This window comes from Apteryx mantelli, chromosome 21 (assembly GCF_036417845.1).
Source record: "Apteryx mantelli isolate bAptMan1 chromosome 21, bAptMan1.hap1, whole genome shotgun sequence".
Lineage (NCBI taxonomy): Eukaryota > Metazoa > Chordata > Aves > Apterygiformes > Apterygidae > Apteryx > Apteryx mantelli.
In genome coordinates, this window is record NC_089998.1 from 13,922,416 (window position 1) to 13,950,048 (window position 27,633).

At 41.1% G+C, this 27,633-nt stretch overlaps 1 protein-coding gene across 1 annotated transcript; it reads left to right on the forward strand.

Moving 5' to 3' along the window:
* The first annotated feature begins 31 nt into the window (after positions 1-31).
* Positions 32-27,633, forward strand: ANKMY1 (ankyrin repeat and MYND domain containing 1). Its single transcript, XM_067309094.1, has 15 exons — positions 32-95; positions 2,706-2,852; positions 4,516-4,952; positions 5,716-5,932; positions 6,824-6,988; positions 8,445-8,500; positions 9,904-10,075; positions 10,549-10,689; positions 14,423-14,530; positions 16,145-16,276; positions 17,135-17,248; positions 18,895-19,060; positions 19,901-19,967; positions 22,126-22,280; positions 24,253-27,633. Exons 2-15 carry the CDS (start codon positions 2,712-2,714, stop codon positions 24,276-24,278), a joined length of 2,097 nt encoding a protein of 698 aa, XP_067165195.1. The 5' UTR covers positions 32-95; positions 2,706-2,711; the 3' UTR covers positions 24,279-27,633.

The following is a 27,633-nucleotide window of genomic DNA, read 5'->3' on the forward strand; positions in this document are numbered from 1 at the left end:
AGGCCGGTGCCGAGCGAGTTTCCAGTCAGCTGGCGGCCGAGGGCGGCGAGGAGGAGGCGGGGGCGCCCGGCGGCGGCGGGCCTGGGGACGGCGAGGTGCGCGGGCCGCGGCCGCGCAGCCTCCTGGGGTGGCTGCGAGCTTGAGCCGCGGGGAGCCGCCGTCGGGGAGCGCCCTGCCTCGCGCAGCCGGCTACAAGCGAGTCTGGCCCTGCCGCACCCCGGCCTGGGGAGCCGGGCCCGGGCGGTGGGAGGCCCCTACAGGGCTTTCTGCCTTCGTGTTCCCCGCTGGTTTGTTTGGTGTGCTTCACAGAACAGCGCTGTTCCAACTAGGAAATACGTGAAATCGTATTTCGGAGGGAATGCTTTCACAGTATCACTAATTTGCGAGGAGATAGGTCTCTGAAACGTGGGTGTTTCCTAGACTTGCATCTCTCTACTGCCTTTGTGTTTTGGACAAACTAGATAGTTTCGGCCTATTTCTTAATAAGGCGAGCACTTTCCCAGCTTCCATGCAACATCTGAGAGCCTGCCCAGCAAGTGCGCTGGCCCTTGCTGCTCTTTGGAGGCATCCTGTTGCTCCGTGTCCAGGTTAATAATATATTTGCTGCTAAAATGCAAATCGGGACACAAGTCTTCAGATAATATGCTTTTGCTCCCCTACTCCAAAGGATTTAATTTGCCCTCACGCTCAGAGTAAGCAGAAGGTGGTTGCCGTAATGCCATTGCTGAGAGTCTTGGGTCGCTATTGATGGCTGAAGGTGGCCTCAGACACCTGCTCCACATGTGGAGGCTGGTGGGGAGAGAGGGAGGGAGGCGGAGGAGAAGAGGATGCTGCTGTGTACTGACTTTTGTATAGCAATTAGAAAGTGGTTGTGATTTAAAATTGGCTCTTTTTTTTTTTTCCTCTGGAACACCATTTGACTATCAATGCTCTCAAGAATCAGTCTTCAGTCTAGTAGAGAAACACAGCCTCAATTCTGGCAATATAAAGAACTCGGCATTGTTCCTCACTGTTGACTTTTGGGGGCGAACTCCGCATTCTAAGCAAAAGTCCTACCATACATCAGGCAGAAGCAGTAGTAACAGCTCCCTGTCTTTGTTGATGATTATCCTGGCAGCTCACTTGATGGAGGGTAGTAGTTTTCAGGTTTTTTTAATTGAGCTGAATTTGAATTGGTGACCTAGAAATGAAAGTCTCCATGGCACATCCTGTTACTAGGCCTTAGGGAACTTACTTAGAAATTTTTACTTTTTTTAAATTTTTTTAACTAAGAACAGTCACAGTTTATACTACAGAATACCAGGATGACTTTGTTCTCAATAGGTTTCATCCTATCCCTTCAGTTACATTTTTATTAAAGACAAGCTATATGATTGATTAGGATATTTAGGTGATTTAATTTGGAGAGAAATAACACTGAAGACACATAAATGCCTTTAATAAAGCATTTAAGGAATTGAGGTTTTGATTTAAGTGGGAATTTTTTCATTTACAAAATTTTGATTAATTTCTATAAAGCATCTCCCAAATGTCTGTCTTTTTGCTTAAAAATAATGGATTCCTTAAAGTGTTTGGGACTAAAATCAATCACAATTGATCAAATTTCAATCAAAATCAATCAAATGAGTGTGTTGATAGTTAAGGATTGCTTCACTGAAGAGAGAAGGGATTATGGACAACCTTTCGACTTAGTGTCTGTCACCTTGATACAGTTCAGCGCTATGTTTACTTATGATATGAAGTTTTTTCAGAACTTTCTACTGAAGGTCAAAAGTGCCAGTTTTAGAGTAGCAGTAAAATTTATCTTTTTAGCAAATAGTGCACAAAGGTATAATCTCCAGGGACTTCACCTGCAGCTGGAAATCAAAGACGTTATGGCAGGGCTGAAGATGCATGAGATCAGCAATAAACACATATAATTTTATTTAAATATATATAATTTTATTATATAAAATTTTGTATAATTGTATTTAAAATTATGTTGACTGCTCATTGCAGACTGAATTTTATTGTACTTTAAGAGTATGTGTGGTTAGGTTTGGGGGTGAGTAGAATTCATCAGAAGGTAGGGGCTGGGGATTTATCGGAGTGATAGCTCTTTTTCCAAGCAGAGTTTGGTCATTTGGAAGTAGGAATATTCTCTATGTGTGGAGGTTCTTTCCTTCTGTAATGAAAAAACTGATTTGTAAGCATGTAGCTAGGTGTTTTTCATTTAGTTTTACTAGGTTCTTATGTATTCGGATGTTTGGTTTTTGGCAAAATATGTGTTTTCATGGCTATGCTGATTTCCCTTTTTTGTTGGATGCAAAATTTCCCAACTAAATGTTTATTGGGATACAGGTCTTTGTGAGAGGTGTTGAACCCTTTGATAGATGTTGGCTTAGCCTGCATCATTTGGCAACATATCAAAGGATATGAACATTGAGAGACATCTGCTAAAATAGTATGTCTTTCATCATGATAACTACATGATGGAAGAGTTGCTGTGGCAACTGGTAAAATCTTGGCGGCGTTTTGAAGCCAGTGACTACAGTGGAGCTGAGATTTTGCCCAGTCTTTCTTAACTGTATAGCAGTTTCATCCTCAGTTTCCTGCACCTTGTTAGTGCTGCTCTGTTGCATTAAGGAGGCAATTAAAAATTCACTTATTTCTGTCCTCTGAACAGTATCATTCTTACTGTCCTTTCTCTTTGTGGTGGATTACAGAGATACATGGGACAGTTCTACATGGACCATCGCCATGGGCAGGGGGTTTGCTGCTGGCCTGACAGTTCGAAATTCACTGGAGCATTTTATCTCAGCCATGTAGAAGGCTATGGGACTCTGGAATGGAAGGACGGCAGAAAATTTCAGGTCACTGGAAAAACACTGTGCTATTACCATGATTTCCCTGCCTTTCAAAGTCAGCATGAGTACAGGAAAATTTGAGTGTGTTCTTTTTCAGGCAGCTCCATTAGTGTTTGGGTTGTTTAGAGCAAAAGCTTCATGCTTCAGTTTCGAGTAAGCTAGATCGCTCTCTTCAACTACTCAACTTCTGCTGTACACAACTTTTGCTTAGGGAAATATTGAAGGAGATACTGTGATATCATCTGTCTAGAACTAAAAATCTGATGCCTGGAAGAGTTTCTTTTTCCAGTTTCTGATGTATAAGTCTTCAGTATTTACTCCCCTTGCTAGATGTAGAGCTAATTAGCTGGTCAGTACTCTCAACAGACATATTAGGAAGCCAGCAATATGAAACTGAAAAATACTGCATTTGAAGAAACTGTGGAGACGAAGAACATTCTGAAGTGTAGAGATAACTAGTTGTCTCTTTTGTATGATTTCCAGGCCTGTTGTTACTAGTAGCAGCTAGAAAACTTATTTTCTAAGAGTTTATAATTCTTTGTTTTCAAAGAAGAAGGTGTATCTGAAAAGTGCCCAGCACAGGGCAGCCTTCCTCTTGTACTGATCCATGGGTGTCTCTGCAATAGGAAACAGTGGTTCATTGGATAATCCAAAATATATAGCAAAACAATATACAGCCTTTGTATTGAGTTGACCAACAAGAACATAACATTCTTGCTGAATGTTGATAATGTGGCACTAATTATGGATTTAGGAGAACTTTAATTTGAATAGATCATGTATAATCTGAAACTAAGGGAAAAACAGAATACCCCTAGGTTATAATCAAACTTGAAATTTTATTCTTGCCAGTCATAGTGCTTTTTCCTGGTCCTTTATCTGCATAGCTAAATAGTTCAATATGACTGAAGCTGTTAATTTGTGTTCCAAACAACGGTTTTGAGGCTGTGATAGCCTTGTATGAACACGCCTTGAGCCATATGTGTGATCCAGAAACACTGGATATGCATCAGCCTGCTTGAATTTGGAAGTGGTGCTCATGCATTTCTTAACATAGTGTCATGTCAAACTAGGATGCTCTTCTAAGAAGGCTAAAACTGCTGTCTTGTAGTGCTGTATTTGTGTCTGAGACTCTTCTGTTGGCATGAAATAAAAACATGTATTGTCATGCTTGCAAGGCTGTCCTGAAGTTAATTACCATGGTAAGAAAAGAAATAGTTGGGAACTGTGCTGCCATTCATGTACTCTATGTCTGTGCAGTTGTGTGTCAGAGGTGTTTGTTCTGTTTTGGAAAGCATTACTGAAAATCTATCCTGGTATAAAAAGTAGCAGTGAGGCTAATGAATGCAAAGCTGAACACAGAATAGTATAAAACAGAATCCTGCTCAGGTACTAGAATCCGCATGAAACTTCATCTAAACATAACATCCCAATGGAGTTAAATTTAGGGCCTTCCACTGTTCTTGTACTAGAAGAGTTAATGTTTGTCATTAAATGGATCAAAGTGACTCTGAAGGCTTTGTAGTACAGAATGGCCTCAGCAGTTATTACTCTGTCAATAAGAAATGGACCAATAAGACCCAGGCAGAACAGTTTAAATAGAAACCAGACTTTAATTGTATAACTTGTTTGATCTGATTGATACTAACGAGTTTACTTGTTTCTTAAGGGGCTGTACAAATCTGATGAACGATTTGGACCAGGAATTGAGAGCTATCCAGGTGGCTGTCAGGATGTTGGCTTGTGGCTGAAGAATCACCTAATTAAACTATGTACTGAAGTACCTGGTTATTTTTCTGTCTTGGACTATCCAGAACACTTCAGATACGTTGATGCCAGTTCTCAAAGGAAGTATATTTCTGTTGAGGAGGACCCATTTCTCCGTAGCTATAAATGTCTCCCTTTTGATGACAAGAATATTTTGCCTGAAGGAGTCTTTGCCTATTCCCATAACACAGATCATCTTACTTTGACTCGTACCTTTCTGAAAGAGTGTGATGCTTCATATTTTCAGAATACCTCAAAGCTGCCAGAGGGAGACCCTTGGCCTGTTGCAAATGTAACCCCCTTACTGGTCAGAATGCAGATGCATGTTTATAAGCACAGGTAGCTGTTGATGATTTGTTTTTTATGTATGGATTTTTATAAATCATATCCATTATTTTCAAATATAAGTTGCATGATAGAAGCTGCTCTCCAAAAGTTTTTTTTATAGTCTTGAGATGACAAGTTGTCAATGAGGATTTTTTTAAATGAAACAAACAATTTATGATACTAATGATACCTTTCTGTGGTTGTCTTAACTCTTATTCTACTTCAAGGCTATAAAAAACATGCTGCAGCAAGTCTGCAGCTACTTGTAACTGCCCACTGAGCCTTAGTTTTACATGTAGCTTGATATTTGTACATGGAGATGTTCTTTGGGCAGGCAGAGTATTTTTTGGTTTGCTTTGTTGTTGGGAACACAAGCCACATATGTGTATTTTATAGCCATAGCTAAAGCTAGTGATATAAATCAAATACTAAACAGATATGAATGTGCATGCTAATTCTTCTGTTTGTAGAAACACTTGGCAATTAGATTTTGTTTTCTAATTTGATGTTTGTTGGATGGCTGGATATATATGAACCCTTCCGTAGCCAAAATCTGTGTGCTGCTGCCAGCAGCCCCTCGACTAGTTTGCCTTTCTGCCTGTAATTTAAGCAGACTTATACTATCTGAAATAGTTCTTAAAATGATAGCTGTTCATATTTTCCCATCTTACCCAGCAACATGTTTTGTTCTTGATGTGTTTTTTCTATAATTGCATTAGTCGCCTAAGAATACCTAGCTGCTTAAATGTCTCGGTGCTTTTCTCTCCTTTGCTAGGTGCTGTGAAGCGGAGTTCGCTTCAGATGTCAACTTCATTCTCAGTGGAGTCCGCAGTACTTATGGGCCTCCAGGCCCCAAGGAACTTGCCTCAGAGCAGTTAATTCAGAAAGCAGCAAAAGGAGACTTTGATGGGGTCTATACAATTCTGAGGGATGAGCTTGCTCATCCGGACATAGCAGACAAACATGGATACACAGCACTTGCTGCTGCTGCTGTAAGATTCTAAGAATGACTCTTTACCATATGATGAGAAATTCCTGGTATGGTAGGCTGGATTAGATTTTTCTCTTGTTCCATTACACAGTAAGTGTGAAGGGAATGTTCAGTAAACAACAAAAGAGCAGATGTGGCATGGGGAATGTCTGTAATGAATGGTATCATGCCAAACCCCACAGTAAATAATAATCTACAAAAAGAAGCACTTCAGTAAACATTAGAGATTATTTCAACTGTCAAGTTTGATTTCTGTTTATGATTATGCAGTGGACTAGATCTGCATTCTTGGATGTGACCCTGCCCTTATTATTGTTTTTTTTTTCTTGTCCATCTGTAATCACATTCAGACAGGGTTATTTCATTTTTGCTGGAAAGGGGTGGTGGTTAGAAACTGTGCATGCATGACTTGCTGTAGGGGAGGATGACCTCTCCTTTTCCTTGTGCCCTTTTCAGCTACCTGAATACCTGGCATTCATTGCAAAAGTCCAGCAGAATTTAGATAATAATTTAGGTCACTATATTTCCCCTACATCCATCTCAATCACTTTTAGTCTCTTTCTGTATGTGAATCCTCACTGAATTCCTGTGAAATCTCGTAGAAATTGTTATCAAAAAGAGAGGAAGGGCAGGGATGTACTTGAGGATGCTCAAAGATACACATTCTGAACCCTGTAAGGGGTGGTTCAGTATTGTGTTCATATTTTGTGGCAAATATAAACTTGAATTAGTTTAACAGTGTTGGCTGTCACTACTTTCAAACTATGCTGTCTATTCTTTCCATGTAGAAATCTATTCTTTCCATGTAGAAATCTGCAAGTGTGTGCATGTATGTGCAAGTATAGATGTTTACAAAATAAAATAACATCCTGAAGCATTTCTCCCTCTACAGGTTAATTCCCACAATGATGTTGTCAATCTTCTTCTTGATAGTGGAGCTGATGTGAATAAGTGTAGTGATGAAGGTTTATCTGCTCTCTCCATGTGCTTTATTCTGTATTATCCAGCAGAATCTTTTAAGGGTAATATTGCTGAGAGGAACTTGCACAGATACAAGGTTGGTTTATTTCTAATCTAAAATGTCAGAATCATGATGTATTATCGCCTCAAGCTGTAAGTTTACTTTTCAGAATTACTTTATTGTGTTGACTCCCTAGGAAAAAGTCAGAACTTCTGTGCTTCTTGCACTCTGAGGATGCAGAGTAGTCTCTGCTCTCACCACTAACTCCTACTTCAAACGACCAAGCTCCAGTGCAGTAACAAACTTACTCTGCAATTGAAATAAGGCACTATATTAATAGCAGAGATGTGAGGCCATGTTTGCTAGGTGTTTAAGACAGTGAAGATGTAGTGGGAAATTGGTGGGAATTACAAAAGCATCCAAGCAGGACAAGAGGATTTAGGTGGTTCTCCTGATAGTACAGAGTCCTGCTGGCATAGCTGAAGTGGTAAGCAAGAAGCAATTCAACTGTCAGAGGAGTCTCTTGACCCTTAGGGGGTGTTTACAAAGGAAGACTCATGACCCTAGGCTTCCTCCTGCTGAAAAGAGAAGTACCTGCTTTAAATTATCCTATGGAGGAGCATGATACATATTTTGTAAGAGTACAAACCATGCAGTGGGGAAGGAAATGAAAACAAGGGTGAAGCAGAGGGTCGGGAATCGCCAAACAATCTGAAAAGACAGGGATCAAAGAGGGGCCTGGGCAGGTAGGGACTGTGTGGTCTTGGAGCTTGGAGGCTAGAAATGTAAGAATGCCGCTGAGACTTTCGGAAGAGGCTACACAGGAAATGCCCTGAAGAAGCTTGTTGAAAATGAACTACAGAATAGTTTTTGGTTGCTCTAAAATACCTGTTCAAGTTCCAAGAGTATGTTTAAGTGGTGGCCCATTACCAAAATTGCAAGACTTTTGTGGGAAAGAAAGAGAGAGGGGGAGAGATGTATATAAAGCAGATGCTCAGAGATTCACAGAAAATCAGTGTGAAACTATTACTTCTCATTTTGGAGTGAGAAAAGGAAATTAGGAATAGACAAGGTTTGTGTTTGTCATGGTCTCTAAGATTCAGAAAAGAAAAGGTACATTGCTTCTCTTTTCCTCTGAGTTGAATACGAATCCAGAAGATTTGGCAACACTGGCTTTGTAGGTCCTAGTTCTACATTCTCATACAAAGTAATGCAAAGTGTCTGGTTTTATTTCAGAGGTATTTTTCCTTTAAGCCAGATGGTGAATACTTGAAGAAACTGTAACACTTCTAAACATGTTTTACTCGCAATGGAAATTGAACAAGAAAATGTTCAGTTATTTGGTTTATTTAAAAAAAGAACTTAGTTACAAATTACTTCTAAATTATTTCCCTATCTATTGTTAACCAAATTTCATTATTATTATGTGTTCTTGTATTACTGTTATTACTTGTACTATTGTTCTGATGACTGAATATGCTGACTCACCTATTGAAAATGTGTTTTTTCATTTTTGTAACTACTTTCTTTTATTTTTTTAATCTTCAAGTAGAACGAAAAATCAGAACCGTCAGAAACAGCTAATGGGTCTGAAGGCATAATCTCAGAGTAAGTCTTATTTCTGCCCTATGAATGGGAGACAGAGTCTAATAAACCCCTTTGAACAAAGAAGTCAACAATTAGTATTTCACATATTTCACAGAAGGGTGCAGCTATTGCAGGAAAAGCTAGTCAGATGTCTAGTATATTTTTGTTTGTTTAACTAGACAAACCTTGTGTTCATATCAGTAGAAGCCACTCTGTTTATACTCTCTGTTATAATTCAGGTTGGTAGAGTGGGAAGAGTGAAGATGGAAAGTGTAGTTGCATACTTTGCAGCTTCTCACAGTCTGCTATGGACACCTGCAATGTAGTGTGGACATGAGGAAAGATAAGAATATGTTCACCTTATTCTGAAGTCTTGATGACATTTGACCTTGCTGGTTGTTTTCTACAGGTGTCTGTTTAACAGCATGGCCTGAAATGTAGTCTTTTTGTCTTGCTTTTATGGATCTCTGACAGGGCCACATCTTGCCTTTTGTTTTGCCTGCAGAGCAGTCCCCAAAGATGATGAAGTTTGTTTGTTGGGTTTTATGCCAGCTGAAGGTCACTTTGATGTCTTAGAATTCCTACAATGAAAATTCCCTGTTGGCCTTCTTGCCCTTCATCTCTTGCATTTGACTTTTGTGGCCCATCTTGCCACCTCCCTTGCTTCTCGTCTGAATATTGTGTGTTGCATGTTTTTCATTGGAATATAAAGATGCACTGAATGTAGGGCTTGTGGGTAAAAATGAATTAATCCCATGTGAGAGAAAAGGAGCCTCTGCCCAGACCACTTTGTGGTAGAGTTTCTGGGTGATTTCCAAGGACTGTTTGCTTTTTTTTGATGGTGTTAGGTTTCTTTTTTTAGGAGTGTGCGTGTGTGTTTTGCCTCCATGGAAATACAGATGGAATCGTCAGTTAGCCTGCTGAAATACACTGTCCTAATTTAGCATAGCTTTTGTTCCATTTTTTGTTTAAGGGAAACACTGAAAGAGTATCTCTGTTTTCTTGGGATGGATGAATGAAGTATGATAGAGGAAAAAACCTTCCAGCCAGTCTTAGATGACAGGAAGGAGTCTGTTTCTATCATTAAACAAGTCTCAGACTAAATGTTTAGAAGTGACACATGAGTGAATAGTGGAGATGCAGGGAACCTTGCTTTGCCTATCCATTCCCATGCAACCCAAAGGGACTGCTTTTCAGTGCTGCCTTTTTAGTTTGGAGGGGTGAGATATCCTCTTCAGGTAATAATATTGTTGCCTGGGTGGAGCGCAGTAGTTGTTGTGACGCTGCTCTAAAGAATGAAGTCTTGTCTCTGCTAAATGCCATTTTTGATGTCTACACCTGGGAGTCATCTTAGTTCACCATCATTTAGAGGTTTTTTGCAAGATGCTAATGAATGATTCTGGTATTTTCCATGTCAACTTTAGACAGCAGAAGAGATGGGCAACAATCCAGCTGCTGCTTCGCCGAGGTGCAGATCCCAATGCATGCTGGACACCACCACCCCTTCTGTTCTTTGCCATTAAAGCTGCAGATGCAGAAGCAGTGAAACTCCTCTTAGAAAGGGGAGCCAGGACTGATGTGCGGCTTCCATCCAAGGTTTTATTGCATTATAACTGATAATGATGTAGGATTCTAGATGAGTGCTGCAGCTTCCGTGTCCTACTGTAAAATATCCTGCAAGTAAGAATCAGCTTTAGAATGGACGAAAAGCTGTTTGAAGTGATTATCCTGTTCAAAGAACTATTTTACAGAAAGAATTCAAAACTCCTTATTCCCTGAGTTTTCTTTCCTCATTATGTTTTCTTGTTGCCAAGCCTACGAATGACTGGGGAATGCTTGTGAAGCTGCTCCTCAGGTTGGTAATGGCTGCTGTGATTTTGGTAGGTTGAGTATCTGGGACCTCGAGCATTCCACTGTCCTGTAACTCACTTTGTAGGTTCGTGGTGGCTGAAAGTGAGATGCAGTATGTGGGAAGAGGAAACTTGAATTATTCTTTTGAAAATATTTGGTACTGTTTTATGTTTTGCTTGCGATAAACAGGAGTCTTAATGATATGTTTGTTTTTTCAGTTAGGGAGTTTAACCCCTCTCCACATAGCTGTATCTATTCCTGGGGAGGAAGGGGTCCAGATAACACAGTACCTCCTGCATTCTGCCCCAGATGTTGATGCAAGGGCAGAAGATGGAAATGAGGCATATGGTCCAGACCAGGTATGTTGCTTTGTGAGCTCAGCTTCTTGCAGCTGTTGAAGGCTGCACAATACATGAGCAGGGAGTTGAGCTTCCTGCCTGCTTGATTTCAGTGAAATCTTTGCACCCTATTGGAATAACTATGTTCCTTTAAAAAAGAAAAAAAGAAAAAAAAGCCACTTGAAGTCTATATTATTGGATTACAGTAAACACATCCTTGTGTTTCGATGCCCCAGAACATTTTTGCTGTCATGCCTCGTGTAAGGCAGAGGTTAAAAGTCTCTTGTGGGCAGTCCGGTACAAATGCCTGAAGGTATAATGACATCAGTGAAGACAGGACCACTGTCAGAAACAGATACATGATGGGACCTGCTTATTTCATCTCCATGGAGCCTGCCTACTTGTTTTTGTTTTGTTTTGTTTTGTTTTGTTTTGTTTTGTTTTGTTTTGTTTTGTTTTCCCTGAACACAGACTCTCTCTGCTGGATTCCTGCAGCATTCACTGTGCCCCCAGAGTTACAGAAAGATACTGCAGTTTACTCTGCAGTAAACTTTTTTGGTAGTATAGAACTTTTTGGTTAGGGTTGCCATTTTTTATGATAATTCTCTACTTGTGATGGAGCTATACCAGCAAAAAGTGCTCTTTTTGGCATTTGTTACCTGAAGAATTACTTTATGTTATAGTACTTAAATCACTTCACAGAATTTACAAAACAGCTGAGATATTGGAAGGGGCCTCTGAAGATAGTCTGGTCCAAAACCCCAGCTCAAAGGAGGGTCAATGAGGGCAAGTTGCTCAGGACCTTGTCCAGTTGGGTTTTGAATATCTCCAAGAATGGAGACTCCACAACCTCTCTGGGCAACCTCTTCCAGTGTTTGATCACCCTCAGAGGAAAAAAAAGTTTTTTCTTATGCTTAAGTGGAATTTCTGTCTTTCAATTCCTGCCCATTGCTTCTTGTCCTGCCACTGGGTGCCACTGAGAAGAGTAAGGCTCCAGCTTGTTTACTCCCTCCCATCAGGTATTTATACACATTGATAAGATCCCCCTGAGCTGTATCTTCTCAAGACTAAACAGTCCCGGATCTCTCAGCCTCTCCTTGCACGAGACATGCTGCAGTCCCTTAATCCTCTTTGTGGTCCTTCGCTGGACTTGTTCCAGTAGCTCCATGTCTGTCTTGTACAGGGGAGCCCAGAACTGGACACAGCACTTCAGATGTGGTCTGACCTGTGCTGAATAGAGGGGAAGGATCACCTCCCCTGGTCTGCTGGCAGCACTCTTTCTAATGCAGCCCAGGATACCATTGGCCTTCTTGGTCACAAGGACACATTGCTGGCTCATGGTCAACTTGGTGTCCACCAGCACTCCCAGGTCCTTCTCCACAGAGCTGCTTTCCAGCAGGTCAACCCCCAACCTGTACTGGTGCATGGGGTTATTCCTCCCCAGGTGCAGGACCCTGCACTTGCCTTTGTTGAACTTCAGGAGGTTCCTCTCCGCCCACCTCTCCAGCCTGTCCAGGTCCTTTCGAATGGCAGCACAGCCTTCTGGGGTATCAGCCACTCCTCCCAGTTTGGGATCATCAGCAAATTGGCTGAGGGTGCACTCTGTCCCTTCATCCAGGTCAATTAGTAAACAGTAGCAAACAAACAGTACTGTCCCCATATTGACCCCTGTAGGTACACCACTGGTGACTGGCCTTCAGCTGAACTTCATGCCACTGATCATAACCCTTTGAATCCAGTAGTTCAGCCAGTTTTCAGGCTACCTCACTGTTCATTTATGTAAGCCATACTTCATCAGCTTGTCTATGAGAATGTTGCAGGAGAAAAGCCTTACACTTGTTGTGTTGAAAGCCTTACTAAAGTCAAGGTAAATGACATCTTCTGCTCTCCCATCTTTCACCAAACTGGTCATCTCCTTGTAGAAGGCTATCAAGTTGTTCAGGCATGATTTCCTCTTTGTAAATCCAAGCTGACGACTCCCAGTCACTTTCTTGTCCTTAATATTTTTGGAACTGGCTTCCCAGAGGATGTGCTTCATCACCTTTCCAGGGATTGAAATGTGCCTGACGTACTTGTAATTCTGCAGATCCTCCTTCTTGCCCTTCCTGAATACAGGAGTGACATTTGCTTTCTTCCAGTCCTCAGGAACCTCACCTGGTTGCCATGACATTTCAAAGATAATTGAGTGACCTTGCAATGACATTGATGAGTTCCCTGACATCCCATCAGGCCCTAGTCATTGAAAAATGAGCTGGCTTGTGTAACAGGAATGATAAGATTTGTCTTGTCATGACAATGGCTAAGGTGAATGTATGTTTGCAGTCCAGGGAGGTTTAGATGGCTTCTTCGGTTTGTATTTCAGAACATTCTCCTTTAGTAGCAATCAGGACAACTTGGTACCTATTTGCAAACAGTATGCACTTACAAAATGCCCAGAAGCAGTGCAGGCAAAATTACTTCCTCACATATCATTTTTTATTTTTTTATATTGGTCTGGTAATCCTATAGTCATGCACCTTAAATGAATGACATCTGAATGAACTTGACTCAAGGAAGACCCTTTTTACCTGATAGCTTGCTTCTTTCCTCCCACCCCTCACTGTATCATTTGGCCCAGTAAAAGTTATTAAATTCTGTGTGTAAAATTTACCTCCCCTAGATTCCTCCAGTGGTTTTATTAAACTTCTTAATATACAGTGCTGGAGATGATTTAGGCAGATGGAATCTGAATGTAAAGAAGGAAGTGGAAAAAGGTTGGCCATTGTTTTGATGGGACTGAGCAAGTCTCATCCATGATTGAGATCCAGAGCAATGGGTGACCAGGCAGTTTATTTTCTTCGGTTTGTCTCTGAACTGTGTTAGAAATGTGTGCATAATTTCACTTAGATTCCTCTGCCTCAAACCAGAGAAGCCAAATTGTCCCGTGGTGTCACTGTGCACCTGAAAAATGAAACAGGACCACCAAAAGAGTACTTCTCCTCCTATAGTGGTCCTGTTCCAGAAGAAGGTGGAAGGAGTGCATTGCATATGGCATGCGAAAGAGAGGATAACTGTGAGGTAAGAGCATGGCATCTGAGGTTCTGCTCATAGAGAGTAATTATAAGCTAAACTCCTCAAATGACGTATCTGGGGAACATTTCATCCCACTGTAAGGAGCTGATTGAATTCCAGGGATAAACTCCTTTCCTAATTAGTCATTAGTGTTGTACTGATGAAAAATCCATTAGCACTTGAGAAAAAAATATTTCTTAAGTCTTTAGAATTCCATTTAACACAGGAAATTCCTTTGCTTAAGTTTCCATTAGTGACTTGGTCATTAAGTTTTACTGTCCATGAGGCCAATTTGAAGCTGGACGATCTGAGTTTTCTCATGCACTAACCTTTGAGCATTTGGGTTTCGACCATGGTAACATTCCTCGAGCAGATTTAGGAGGTATGCACTTGGAGGAAGGAGAGGTTTTTGAGAGAGGAGATGTACTTCTTCAGAAGCAAGCTTACATATAGCTTTTGGCAGCAGGGTTAATGAGATTTGGTAATCTGATGAAGAGGTTTATGTATAACACTACCATGCTTGGGGTTCTTAGACATGAGAAAATGGAAGTATATTTTTTTGCTATAGGATCATAGTTTAGATGAAAGGTTTGAATGTGTTTTATGCTGCTCATTTTGTTTATTATTATTACATATATATTATATTAAAAAGTTAACATTATTATGATCTGATTCTGCCTTTTTTCTGCACCTGCCTACACAGCATGCCAGAGATGTTATCCGCCTCCTTTTAATGCATAAGGCAAATCCAAACACACTGTGGAGTGGCCATTCACCACTTTCCTTAGCAATCGCCAGTGGGAATGATTTGGTGAGCATCTTTGAGTTCCTCTTTGTGTGTTGTACTTCTCCATTTGTCTCTGCCTTCTCTGATGATAGGCAAACTTGGGTAACTAGTTGTGCTTGCCATAATTCATTCCCAGTGAAAGCACTAAATTTGCTTTTCTTTCAAACCTGTGGATGTTGCATGAGCTGAACTAGAGGAGCCCTGTAGTATGACAGTGGTAGCTAGAAATATTTGGTAAGATTCAGAAGGGTATAGCATTCAGAGAAAAGTATCCATTTTTATGAATCACAAGAACATGCAGTTCTCTTACAGGCTACCTCCACACTCAAATCATCCCATCCAAGTGTTAAAACACTTTGCTTCTGGATATAAGAAAAAAATGTAGCTATTGAGGGTAAGGAGTATGCTTTTCTATGAAAAGATCAATGATCAGACTTGGAAAGGATGTGGGCATTACAGGACTCAGCACTCCACAGATGAGGTTCACACGGTAGAGTTCAATATGTGAAGTTAGCACCTACCTTTCCTGAGCAGGGGATGGCCTCCCTTCTGCTCAGACAAGGCCCTTAAGAGTGGGTCCATAGCAGCCAGCATGCTGAGGCACTTCCGAGAAAGTGTACAAGCAAAACAAGTAATGGTGACAAAGTGGTGTGTCTGCAGTGCTCTGCTTCTCTTGGAATACAGCTCCAGGCTCCTGGTTCATCATCTTTGTGGAAAACAAGGGAGGAGAGTGAGGGGATAAGAGTTGCACACAGGCTACCCACTTGCCCACATTGTGCAGGCAGCCAGCTAGTACAAGGCCATGGGAAGAGCAATTGGAAGGGAGCAAGCGTGACTGTATAGCCTAGTGGTTCAGATAAGAAGTTGATAGGAGCAGGGTTTGGGTCTGATTTCTGTTTCTCTGTTTACTTTCTCCTGTGTAAAAGCACGCTAATAATTCAGTCAAGCATTGTCTTGGAAATGCAGATGTGAACAAAGCAAGGGGAAGCCCCTTTCAGTGTTTCTGATGAAATCAAAATTTTACCTTTTGTTCTGTCACTGCAAGTTTTATACTGTGTATTAGGATTAATGGTAGATCATAATAGAAAAGATGTATTGTGTATTGTTACTTTTTAACTATATTTGTTTCAGTAGAAAGTTATCAATCATCTATAAAAATAAAGCTGGAAGTAGATACAGTAGAAATGGATGCAACTGGATACAATAGAAAATAGATTCTGTATCAAATGTCTGAACCAGAACTTTTTTCCTTATGTTGTCTTTGTTTCTTTTAAAAGACAATTTAGTTATTTTTCTGGGAAAGAGTTTACTGCATCTTTGATTTGTTTGTACAGAAAAGATGAAATTTCAGGACTTCCTGTGGAATGGAAAGTCCCATATCCAACACATTCTACTGCTTCTCCTGCCTTCTCAGAGGCCAACATTCAATGGATGATGATCTAATAGACCATAAATGTTCAACCTCTCTAATCCTTATCTTTACAGTAAAACATACGTGGGTTTAGTATATTTTATGAAAGTATCAGAGCAGGTGATTTTTAATGCTGCCCTATAGCATCTCAGTCTGGCTGGGGTATCGCTTTTCTGCTGTGGAACTGTCAAAAATGCATCTCCAGCAACTATCTGTTATATTTGCAGGCAGTGATTGAACTCCTCAAACATGGGGCTGATCCGAATCTGCCATTAAGTGGAGCAGTAAGAAGTGCCCTCTGTACAGCTGTCAGTACCACATATGAACAGAAGAGAACAAAAGCACAGAGGATTGCTTTGGTGAGAGAACATGTGGGTTTGGTTTTTTTTGTTTTTAACTTCAGGAAAAGCAGTAATTTTTATCAGGTGTGTTGAGTTCCATTTCTCTTTAATGGGAAAGCTGGGGGTTTTTTGTTTGTTTGTTTGGTTGGTTTTTTAAGAACAATTCATTTGTATCTCTTCCCAATGCTATTTGTTTCTCTCCTAAGGAACAGAGGTTTTGTAAGGAAATTCGTTTTCATGTTTGAGTGAAGGTGATGGCAACCTCCTTGTGTAGAAGAGGAAAAACTGCATTTAAAGCAGGTGGAGGGTTGTAGTCATGCCCATGGCCCTGTCAGATCTGACTGTTACCTTGTTTGTAAACACAACTGGCATCCACATGAAGAAAGATATATTGCATTTGATTGTGCTATGTAAAGTAGTTGATAAAGTGCACTTTCTCACCTATGATGAGATCAGTGGAAGCATTTGACCTTGTAAAAATTGGAGTTTTATTCCTCATCCCACAAAGCACCGAGCTGATCTTATTGAGCATGGAGGGGAGGAAAGTTGCAGTTGAGGAGGACTAGGAGAGAAGGTGGTTTCCCCAGCTGGGTTCTGTTCTACCCCTGCCTCACTAGTTGTCTGTGCTTCATCTGTTGCTGCAAGATTAGATTGTGAGATATCCAGAAACAAATAGCAACTGCCTCCAAGAAGGTTTTACTTACAAAACACATTTAGATTTGACAGTCCGTCAACGGCTCTCCAGCGGCAGAAGAAATGCACAATTTGGTACACAAAATAGCCACACAAATAGAGGTTAAGCTCTGGTGTTCAGTCCTGTCTGGACACAATTTGGTTAGAAAACTGGATGTCTAATGTTTTGCTTTCTTTTTGCAGGTTGATAAGCTGCTTGAAGCTGGCGCGGATATCCTTGCACCAGTTACTCTTAGGGAAGGACGGCAAAAAGCAGTGGGAACAGCTGTCGACTATGCCTATTTTGAATATTATCAGGTATGACTTCAGTTCCCATAACTGAAGATACTGTGTTCTTTGCATTCATCAGAACAACAGCCTCGTGTCCTTTAGGATTTGTCTAGGGCCTTCTTCAGAAGCTTTCCCTCAAAATTTACTTTTCCCTTCATTTGTCTTGAGACTCATTTCATTTGCTGCTGAACTTATAACCACCCAAAGTCTGAATACCTCTAGTAGTTTTGCCTGTGAAGGCAATCCCTGTTGTCACATTTTATGGTAAGATTCTATTCATAATTGATTTGTAAAGAGTTGGCTGTAATCCTATATCCAGCCATTAAAAACAGAAGTAACATGTTTCCATGAGGCTACAATCAAATCAGGAAAAGTTGTTATGAATTATATATATAGCAGATAATAAATTTAGGCATAAATGATAAGCTATGATAATAAATTACTGATCAGTCAAACTTTATAATAAAGGGTTAACCATTTATTAAAGTCATCCTTAATCATTTATTAATCCCTTATAAAAAGAATCTTACTGTGAAGTATAGCTAAGAATTTTCTGCCCAGGGTTTATTTTTTGGGGGGGGGAGATGTATTTGTTTTAAAAAGCTTTTAAATAGTCTGCGATGCTGTAACAGTTTCTAATTAGAAATGATTCTGCATTTGGGTCATATAAGTAATTTTTTTTTGTAGCTTTATTGTTAATAAGAAAGTTTACATGACAAAGAATCTTTGTTTCTTAGAAGCTGCAGAGATTAAATGGTTTGGTTCTTGAGAGAATCATTTGTTCAGTAATGCAAAAAATAGATAGTGAATTACTTAATATATTAAACTAGCAACCTGCAGGGATGGGAAGGAAAGCCGAGTTATACTGCAGATTGCTTGCCTCTGGGACATAAACAGTAGATGTTCTGAAAAGAACAAAAGTAATGGTGAGCCTTGGGCACCTTGCAGTAAAGCAGCCACCTTCAAGCTACTTGAGACAGTGCATCATGGTACCTGCATTCCTAAGGTGGGGTACAGCTCATTGCTATTATGGCCCTGTGATTGTGGGATCCATCGCTGCATCTCATTGACAGAGCAGCCTGCTTGGAGCTAATGTGGTTTTCTGCATCCTGTTCCAGTGTTCCATGTAGATAGTAAAATTGTTATTCTTTGGCTTGCAATCACAACTGATCCTCAAACAGCAAACAAAATTAAACAATTAGCAGTTGTAATCTCTGGCCAGACTTGGCCAGCATACTCCAGGTATCTTCTTTCTTTCCTGCCTTGCTCTGGTCTGCCTTAGGCTTTTGTATCCTGGGTCTAGTACGCTCCCTGCTGGCACCAGGAAGCAGTTTGGGAAATGGAGAAACTTAATAGTTGCCAAACAGTGCCCTCTAGCAGTCTTTCCATTTTCAGGAAGCTTTCCTGTGTTCCCAGAAGTGCTGGGAGAGGAGGTGAGCTCTGCAAAATGACAGCAGCTTCTCCCTTGAAGAAAAATTGTTTTAGTTAACTTGTTGAGCACTCACTGAACAGATAATCAGAATAACTAGAATTTTTAATATGGACATCTCCTATGCCAGGATTAAGCAGGGATGATACTGTGCTTTTAGACTGGTTTGACTTTAAGTCTGAAACACTTACGTGTTAGATTTGTGTTCCCATACAGTAGCATATTAACTCCTGGTGTGTTGCAGGATAGGAGAATTGCTAACACACCATACCACGTACTGACAGCATCTGAGCGGGAGATTTTTCAAAAACGCCGATCACTGATAGAACACATTACTGGGAAGCTCCGTGAGCGTGTCATCCTGAAAGAGAAAGAATGGAATCAAGAAGAGCTGAGAAGATCCAAAAAATGTTAGTTCAAGCTTAAGGGTAGCACTGCCTGGTGTGGAGAGGGAATTTACTGTTATTAGTTCCAGTATTGTTGTCTGAAAAGATAACTCTTTCTCAAAACCAGTCCTACATATGCAGTGAGGAGATGTAGTGGTTCTACAAACATTAAAAAGAATGAACAAGTCACTGTGAAGGAAATTTTGAATATAAGCTTAGTGCCTGTCCACTGCTTCCTAGTAAATTCCTATACAAGATCTATTACCATGTGTTACAGAGTGATTGAGGGAGCTTGTTCCTCTTTCATAGATGGACCTTTGAATTGCTTTGCATTAGTGCAGGTAGCAGTATGCATTTAATGGTGACTGTGGACAGCTAGCATATGTCCATTGCCTATGGCAACTTGCTCCCAGGTCCTTTCCTAGGATTCCCACTGTATTAATGCTCTTCTACTATTAGAGTGGTGACAATAAATATATAAATTAAGGTGATTTGAGTGACTTCCTGAGTAGTGCTCAAATACGTGGTGAAGCCAAGCTTAGAATCTAGATCTCCCAGTGTCACTGTAATCTTAAAAATGTTTTGTATATTCACTGTGAAAAATATCCAAATGAGGAGTAGAAAGCAATGTTACCTAGAACTATTATGTCTCACATTTTCCATAATCTTACTTTCAAGAAGGATGTTATTTTAGTTTTTCTGATACACATCATCATATCGATTATGTTTGTCCAGTTGATCAACAACTGTCCTGTGACCAAGCAGAGTTTTAAGGAAAGGTGTCTTGTGACTAGTATTCTAATTCTCAAGTCCTAAGTAGGAATACTGATTTTTTTTTTCTCCCTCTTCCTTATGTTGGTGTAGTGGATTCAAATATTCGTACATTTGCTTCAAAGAAGAAATGGGGAAGCCATCATGCAGAAGAAGTGAGGTAGGTGGAAGACACTGCATGCAAGTATTGACTGTTCTTAGCCAAAAATATTATGTCCTGTTTTTTCCTCACCAGGCCTAATGTCACCCTACCATGTTTTTTCTTTTCTAATTGTTTCCTCTTTAGTGTGTCCAGTCTGGTCAGCTACACACACCTTCTTTCTCTGTTCTGATCACATCACTCCTTTTCAGCTTCAGACTCTGCCAGGAGAGTCTGTATAATATTGTCTTCTTGTGATAAGCAGTGTGTCCTGGTATTTTAAGGCAATTCAGGACATCAGTGGCTTAGGGTAGCTTACAAATACTAAGAAATGGACACATACAAGTTTTGTAGCTTGCATTTCTGGTCTCTAAATCAGGAAAGACTTCTAGAGTTTGAACATCAATCTTGGAAATGTAGCATTAACAGCAGTTTGAGTAACAGGAGATACTTGGCTCAAGGATACTGTACTCTGTCATCAGTTTGTTCTCCTACTGCAAGGCACTCGCATGGTCCTGACCTTTGTCTCAGTGTTTGAATCAAATGAGGGTAACATCATTGTCAGGAACTGAGGCACTTCCGCGAACATAAATTGTGAGGTAGCATTTCTGCCGAACCAAAATGGATCAATAGTAGCATAAGATGCAGAAATAGCCAGAAGAATGTAAACCAAGAACTAAAATTAAATCTGGAAGGTTAAAGCAGCACACAAACATTTTACAAATAAATGTCAGAGATGATTGCAGGCAGAGATGAAATCTCAGTGAAAATTGCTAGCTATTTCCTTTGCCAGAATTGTGCAAGTTTTGTTTTCTCTGTTAGTTTCAACAGCTGACTGTCTGTTCACTATAGCCCAAGAATGGGAATTTCCCATAAACTTCCAAATGCAAGACTTGTATCATGTTCTCAACATACAGCCCTAGGCAAATTTCCAAGGTTATGATTTGTAATTGGACAGGCCTTTAAATTTATAGCTGAAGGAGACAGCAATTGGTAGACAAGTTATTATTTCAGGGAACCTGCCACTCTCCTCACAAAACTCTTTCCCTGCAAAGGCCTAATTCCACCCAAGCTCCTTGTTTACCACCCTATATTCTTGGCTCCATGGAAGGATGGGAAAAATTTACTAGCTTATCTGTACAGTAACTGGAGTTCCTTGATGTCATTGTTCATATTTAGCTGTGGCTTATTGTCCGCTGACTACCACTGTGCCCACACTATAGCTATCCTCTCACAGAACACTTGTTATTCTCAAGGAGCTGGTCCTAGCTCTTTTTCTCTTCTGGGGACTCTGCAGAAAACTTGCTGCTGTTTCCAATTCAAGTTGGATGAATTGTTTTTGTAATTGTTTGACTGTGGCTATGCTTTGTCTGGATACTGACAAGAGTTGTCTGGGTCATTGCCTGCTACCTTCCTTAGCAAGGTATTTAATGGAATCCAAATCACATAACTAGAATGCTATAAAATCTGATTTGGTATTATGTGTAATGCATCCAGTGTTGCCTCTGATGTCTCTTAGCTCTTCTTTAAAATTATACTAACACATGAATGAATCTATTGCATGAAATCACCTTTGGTTTTATGTTATGGTCAAATTTCACAAACTCAGAACAGTTTGGCTCAGACCATATTAAGGATATCAGTGCTGTAAAGGATTCTTAAATGCTTTAAAAAGGATATAGGTACATAGGCCTGCTTCCTAATCCCACTGAAAATCTTTGCCTAAGCACTCTTTGTTGCTTCTTTCAGCTTTGGAATAATTGCTGTGTTGCAGTGACCTAGCTGTAACCCTGTTTGCCTCTGCAATATTCCAGTAGGTTCTGTCAGTTTTTTTAAGTCTGCCTGCTTGGCTTTATTTCTGGCTGCATATTGTCTGGCTTGCCTGCCAGTTTGAAACTGAATACTTCCAGACCCAGTTGTTATGAGCAGACTAAAACACACAGTGCACTAGGATGTGGATATTGGTTGACCATGGCTTGGCCATGTTCCTCACCAGGACGTTTGACTTTTCTAGGGGCTGCTGTGCAGCCTGGTCCCCACATACATTTATATTTCTATATTGTGAGCCATTTTGATTTAATTTTACTGTGATGAACAAACATGCTGTCAGACTAAGAAAAAACTTTAAACAAACAATATTGTGCTTTTTTTTTTTTTTTTACAACTGCCTTTGTTCTAGGATACCATTTTTTAAATACTGCTATCACTGTGGACGTTCTGTTGGTGTTCAGCTGACACCTTGTATTCATTGCCATGAAATCTTCACTTGCAGTGAAGCTTGCAGGAGGAAATCTTGGAAGGAGCGGCATAGGCGTGAGTGTTCGGGATTGCCGGGTAGGTCTGACTGTCACTAGTATGTGTGTGCAACCGTTTGTGCATGTTTTACCAACCTGGAATGTCTTCCTTGTAATGGCCCAATAAAACGTGTTTTAGCTACACATTTAAACAAAAAAAATTCAGTTACTCACTTGAACAGCTGTGTCTGTAAAACCATCAGCTTTAAGAGAGCTGCTACTGTGTCATTACAGTCAGTTTCAAGAGAGAAGAATCTTTCAGGTGAGTGCAGAACAAAAGAAATACGCTCCCGAAGACCAATGTTTGTTACTGAAATCATAAATATACAACTTTCCAGGCTGAAGAACCTCAATACATCTAACAAGCTAGGAGGAATGGGGCTTTCGGTACAAACTTTACCCTATCTGTGTATTAGAATAGAAATCTATGAGATTTCTGATCTTTGTGCATTGAGTCATTGATACCACCCTGTTGTGGTTCTTGTAAACTGCAGCATTTGTCATTGATTAAAAAAAAAAAAAGACATTATACACATTATACACATGCACACAGTACACAGCAGTAGAAGACTGGCATAGTGGATTTATACAGGAAATTAAAGTACTGTCACCATATCAGATGCTCACATATGAGCCACAATGAGGAATCTGTGAAATATGAAGATAAATAAGGAACTGCTGCCATTCTGCGCCTGATATGTCTTTTAGTGGCTGTCCAACCACTAAAAAGTCAGTCCAGGATGGTTCTTTTAAATCTGGGTACATGTAAAACCTGTGAAGGGAGTGAGGCCTCTCCAACTGGAGACGATTTATATCAAGCATACATGCTTACCAGTATGGGTTCTAAACATCTTCTAGCAGTTTTCCCAAGATAAGATATCAGTGGTGTACTTCCCAGATTATATGGGAATAAATGAAGCTTTTCCTAATGACAGGATATTTCCCTTGCACCTTAAACAATGCATTGTTTTTTTATTTTCCTGTTCCTTTCATAAAGTTTTGTCACACTCCTGCATACAATTAAAACTTGAATTTTACTCTTTTCTGAAAGCTACCTTTCACCCACGTATGGACTTCTGCTTTTACAACATGTGGTGTATGAGAACTGCAGCACATATATGCAGAATACTCTGGTTTTACTACTATTTTTTCATATGTTTGGGATGGAAATTGGAACAGACTTAGAAAGGGAAGTCCTGAAGACTCTGAATTGGAACCACCAGAAAACAATAAAAACGATCTGGGAGAATGGTAGAGGCTTCTGGAAGAACAGCAAGGTGCATGCCACAAAAGGGTAACCAACCAGCTTGAGTTCGGTCAGACTATATCCTTAAGCACATAGTGTGTTGCTGACTGTCTTGCACCCTGACAGACATGCTGACTTCTCTAAGCAACCAGCACAGGCCAGTCAAAGCAGGACGCTGAAATGGAGACAAAGTAGCAGCTACTCCACTCAGCTTAATTTTTGCATCATCCCCAAAGTGATAAAGAATAATAATGAAATGCTAATAAAAAAAGATGTTCAGAGCAGAACATGCCTTGTGTAGCTGCTGCAGTAGCAGCAAATGAAGCTGAAGGGCACAGGTCGGATCTGATAAATTATAGCCCAACCCACAAACAGCAGAGATTTTACCACTTTAATGGCAATATATTGTTTCTTTATGTTAAAAGATTCTGATTTGAGAAAAGATTAGGAATTTTCCTAAAATATGAGAGGATCAGATGTCTGATAAAACTCCTAGACCAATGAGGTATTTGAGCTTGCTTGATTAATGAAATAAATACATACATACCTTACTGTGAAAATGTCTTTGCTGGCAAGGTGTTTCTTAGTCAAATTTTTTTCAGTGCTTAATCCATTCTGGAACTACTGACAGATGAAAGAATCCTTGATATGTGTATTTCAAGTCATGCTTTTTATTCTCTTGAAACCAAAATGAAAAACTGAGATGATAAAGATAGAGCTTGGCTTAAATGGCATTGTCTTTCCCTTTTGCTTTTGAACATCTCAGCAGCTCAGGAGTTAGAAGCTGGGTGAGTGAGGTGTTGAATCTTCACTGCTGAACTGTGTCTGTTAACAGCTGCCATCCATATCTTCCTCTTCAAAGCTCTCCCTGTTTTCTGGAGTCCTAGTTCCTGACCTTTGTTTAAACAAACAAACAAAAAAAACCCCCTGCCATTGAAGAAAACTGATTATTTAAAATTCATGGAAACCTTTTGTTCTTAAAAAAAATTATGATGGACTGTTTGGACTGTTTTGTTGGAGCAGCTTTTCCTGGACGCCAAAGGCTGCTAAGATGATGGAGGGACTGGAGTATGTCTTATAGGAAGAAAGGCTGAGAGAGCTGTGCCTGTTGAGCCTGGAGAAGACTGAGGGGAGATCTTAAGAATGTGTTTAAATATCTGAAGGGAAGTTGTAAAGAGGATGGGGCCAGACTCTTCAGTGGTGCCCAGCGATAGGACGAGAAGCAACAGGCACAAATGGAGACACAGAAATTCCATCAGAACATAAGGAGAAACTTCTTTCCTGTGAGGGTGACTGAGCACTGGAACAGGTAGCCCAGACAGGTTGTGGAGTCCCCATCCTTGGAGATGTTCAAAAGCCACCGGGACAGGGTCCTGGGCAATGTGCTGTAGGTGACCCTGCTTGAGCAGGGGGGGTTGGACTAGATGATCTCCAGAGGTGCCTTCCAATCTCTACCATTCTGTGATTCTGTGGAGCAGATGAGACCTTCTTCAGAAAACTGGAAGAAGCCTCATGTTCACAGGCCCTGGTCCTCATGGGGGACTTTAACTACCCTGATATCTGCTGCAGGGACAACACAGCAGGGCACAAACAAGCCAGGAGGTTCCTGGAGTGCATCAGTGACAACTTCCTAACTCAGGTGATTGAGGAGCCAGCGAGGAGAGGCACTCTGCTGGACCTTGTACTTACAAACAAAGAAGGACTGGTCAGAGATGTGGAAGCTGTGGGCAGCTTTGGCAACAGCAACCACAGGATGATGGAGTTCAGGATCCTGCAAGGAGGGAGCAGGGCAAAAAGCAGAATCACAACCCTAGGCTTCAGGAGCGCAGACTCTGGCCCGTTCAGGGCCCTGCTTGGAAGAAGCCCATGGGATGCAGCCCTGGATGGAAGAGGAGTCCAGGAGAACTGGTTGGTTTTCAAGGCTCACCAAGCTCAAGAGCAGTCCAACCCCCCATGCAGCAAATGAAGCAAAATTGGCAGGAGGCCTGCATGGATGAGAAGGAGTTCCTGACTAAGCTCAAACAAAAAAGGAAGCATACAAGGGGTGGAAGTAAGGACAGATGACCTGGGAGGAATCTAGAGACACTGTCTGAGTGTGCAGGGATGGGGTTAGGAAAGGCAAAGGCCATCTGGAGTGGAATCTGGTGAGGGATGTGAAGGGCAACAAGAAAGGCTTCTACAAGTACATCAGCAGCAAAAGGAAGGCTAGGGAAAAGGTGGCCCCACTGCTGGAATTGTTTGAGGGATATGGTGACAGAGAACATGAAAAAGGCCAAGATACTGAATGCCTTCTTCGCCTCTGTCTTTACTGGTAAGACTGACCTTCAGGAACTGAAGGTCCCTGAGACCAGTAAAAAAGTCTGGAGTGGTGAGAATTTACCATCAAGAAGGATCAAGTTCGTGAACATTTAAAAAGTTGGACCTACAGAAGTCCATGGGATGTGATAGGATGCATCCATGAGAGCTGAGGGAGCTGGCTAGTGTCATTGTGAGGCCATTCTTAATTATCTTTGAAAGGTCATGGCAATCAGGGGAGGTTCCTGAGGACTGGAAGAAAGCAAATGTCACTCCTATCTTCAAGAAAGGCAAGAAGGAAGACTCAGGGAACTACAGGCCAGGCAGCCTCACTTTCATCCCTGGGAAGATGGTGGAGCAAATCCTCTGGGAAGTCATCTCTGCACATATTGGAAGGACAAGAGAGTGCTTTAGGAGTAGGCAGCATGGATTTACGAAAAGAAAATTGTGCCTGACCAACATGAGAGCCTTCTACAGTGAGATGACTGGGTTGATGGATGAAGGGAGAGCAGTGGATGCTGTTTATCTTGACTTTAGTGAGGCTTTCAATACTGTCTCCCATAACATTCTTATGGTCAAGCATATGAAGTATGGTCTATGTAAATGGACAGTGAGGTGGACTGAAAACTGGCTGAACTATTGGGTTCAAAGGGTTGTGATCAGTGGTACAAAATCCAGCTGGAGGGTAGTTACTAGTGGTGTACCCCCAGGGGTCAGTCCTGTGGCTAGTGCCATTTAAGCTGTTTCTTAATGACCTGGGACAGAGTGCGCCAGGAGAAAGTTTACAGACTATACAAAAGTGGGAGGAGTAGCTGATACACCAGACAGTTGTGCTGCCATTCGAAAGGACCTGGACATGCTGGAGAGGCTTGGGCAGACAAGAACCTCATGAGGTTCAACAAAGGGAAATACGAAGGCCTGCACCTGGGGCTTAATAAGCTCGTGCACCAGTATATGCTGGGGGCCAAGCTGCTGGAGAGCAGCTCTGCAGAAAATGACTTGAGGGTCCTGGTGGACAAGTTGAACATGAGCCAGCAATGTGCCTTTGCAGCAAAGCAGACCAACAGCATCCTGAGCTGCATTAGAAAGAGTGCTGCCAGCAGACCAAGGGAGGTGAACCTTCCCCTCTATTCAGCACAGGTCAGACCACATCTGAAGTGCTGTGTCCAGTTCTGGGCTCCCCTGTACAAGACAGACATGGAGCTACTGGAACAAGTCCAGCGAAGGACCACAAAGAGGATTAAGGGACTGCAGCATGTCTCGTGCAAGGAGAGGCTGAGAGATCCGGGACTGTTTAGTCTTGAGAAGATACAGCTCAGGGGGATCTTATCAATGTGTATAAATACCTGATGGGAGGGAGTAAACAAGCTGGAGCCTTACTCTTCTCAGTGGCACCCAGTGGCAGGACAAGAAGCAATGGGCAGGAATTGAAAGACAGAAATTCCACTTAAGCATAAGAAAAAACTTTTTTTTCCTCTGAGGGTGATCAAACACTGGAAGAGGTTGCCCAGAGAGGTTGTGGAGTCTCCATTCTTGGAGATATTCAAAACCCAACTGGACAAGGTCCTGAGCAACTTGCTCTCATTGACCCTTCTTTGAGTCAGGGGGTTGAACTACAGACTTCTAGAGGTCCTTCCAACCTCAACAATTCTGTGATTCTGTGGTTATATGATTCCCACAAACAGCTCCAGAGAAACCTTGCATGCAAAAGCAAAATAGGGAAGAGAGTTAAAGCATTGTACAGTCCCCCAAAAAGGGAGAGGGAGGGAGATTTGGAGTTAAAGAAAAGTTACTCAGGTCAATATGTTGCTGTACACACAGAAAGATCCAAAAATAAAGTCCTGGTCATTGC

Excerpts from the sequence above, each read along its gene's own strand:
- ANKMY1 (XM_067309094.1), top strand. The coding sequence starts at position 2,712 with ATGGGACAGTTCTACATGGACCATCGCCATGGGCAGGGGGTTTGCTGC. Across the intron at positions 14,531-16,144 it reads TCGCCAGTGGGAATGATTTG|GCAGTGATTGAACTCCTCAA; the intron begins GTGAGCATCTTT and ends TTATATTTGCAG. Across the intron at positions 19,968-22,125 it reads CATCATGCAGAAGAAGTGAG|GATACCATTTTTTAAATACT; the intron begins GTAGGTGGAAGA and ends CCTTTGTTCTAG.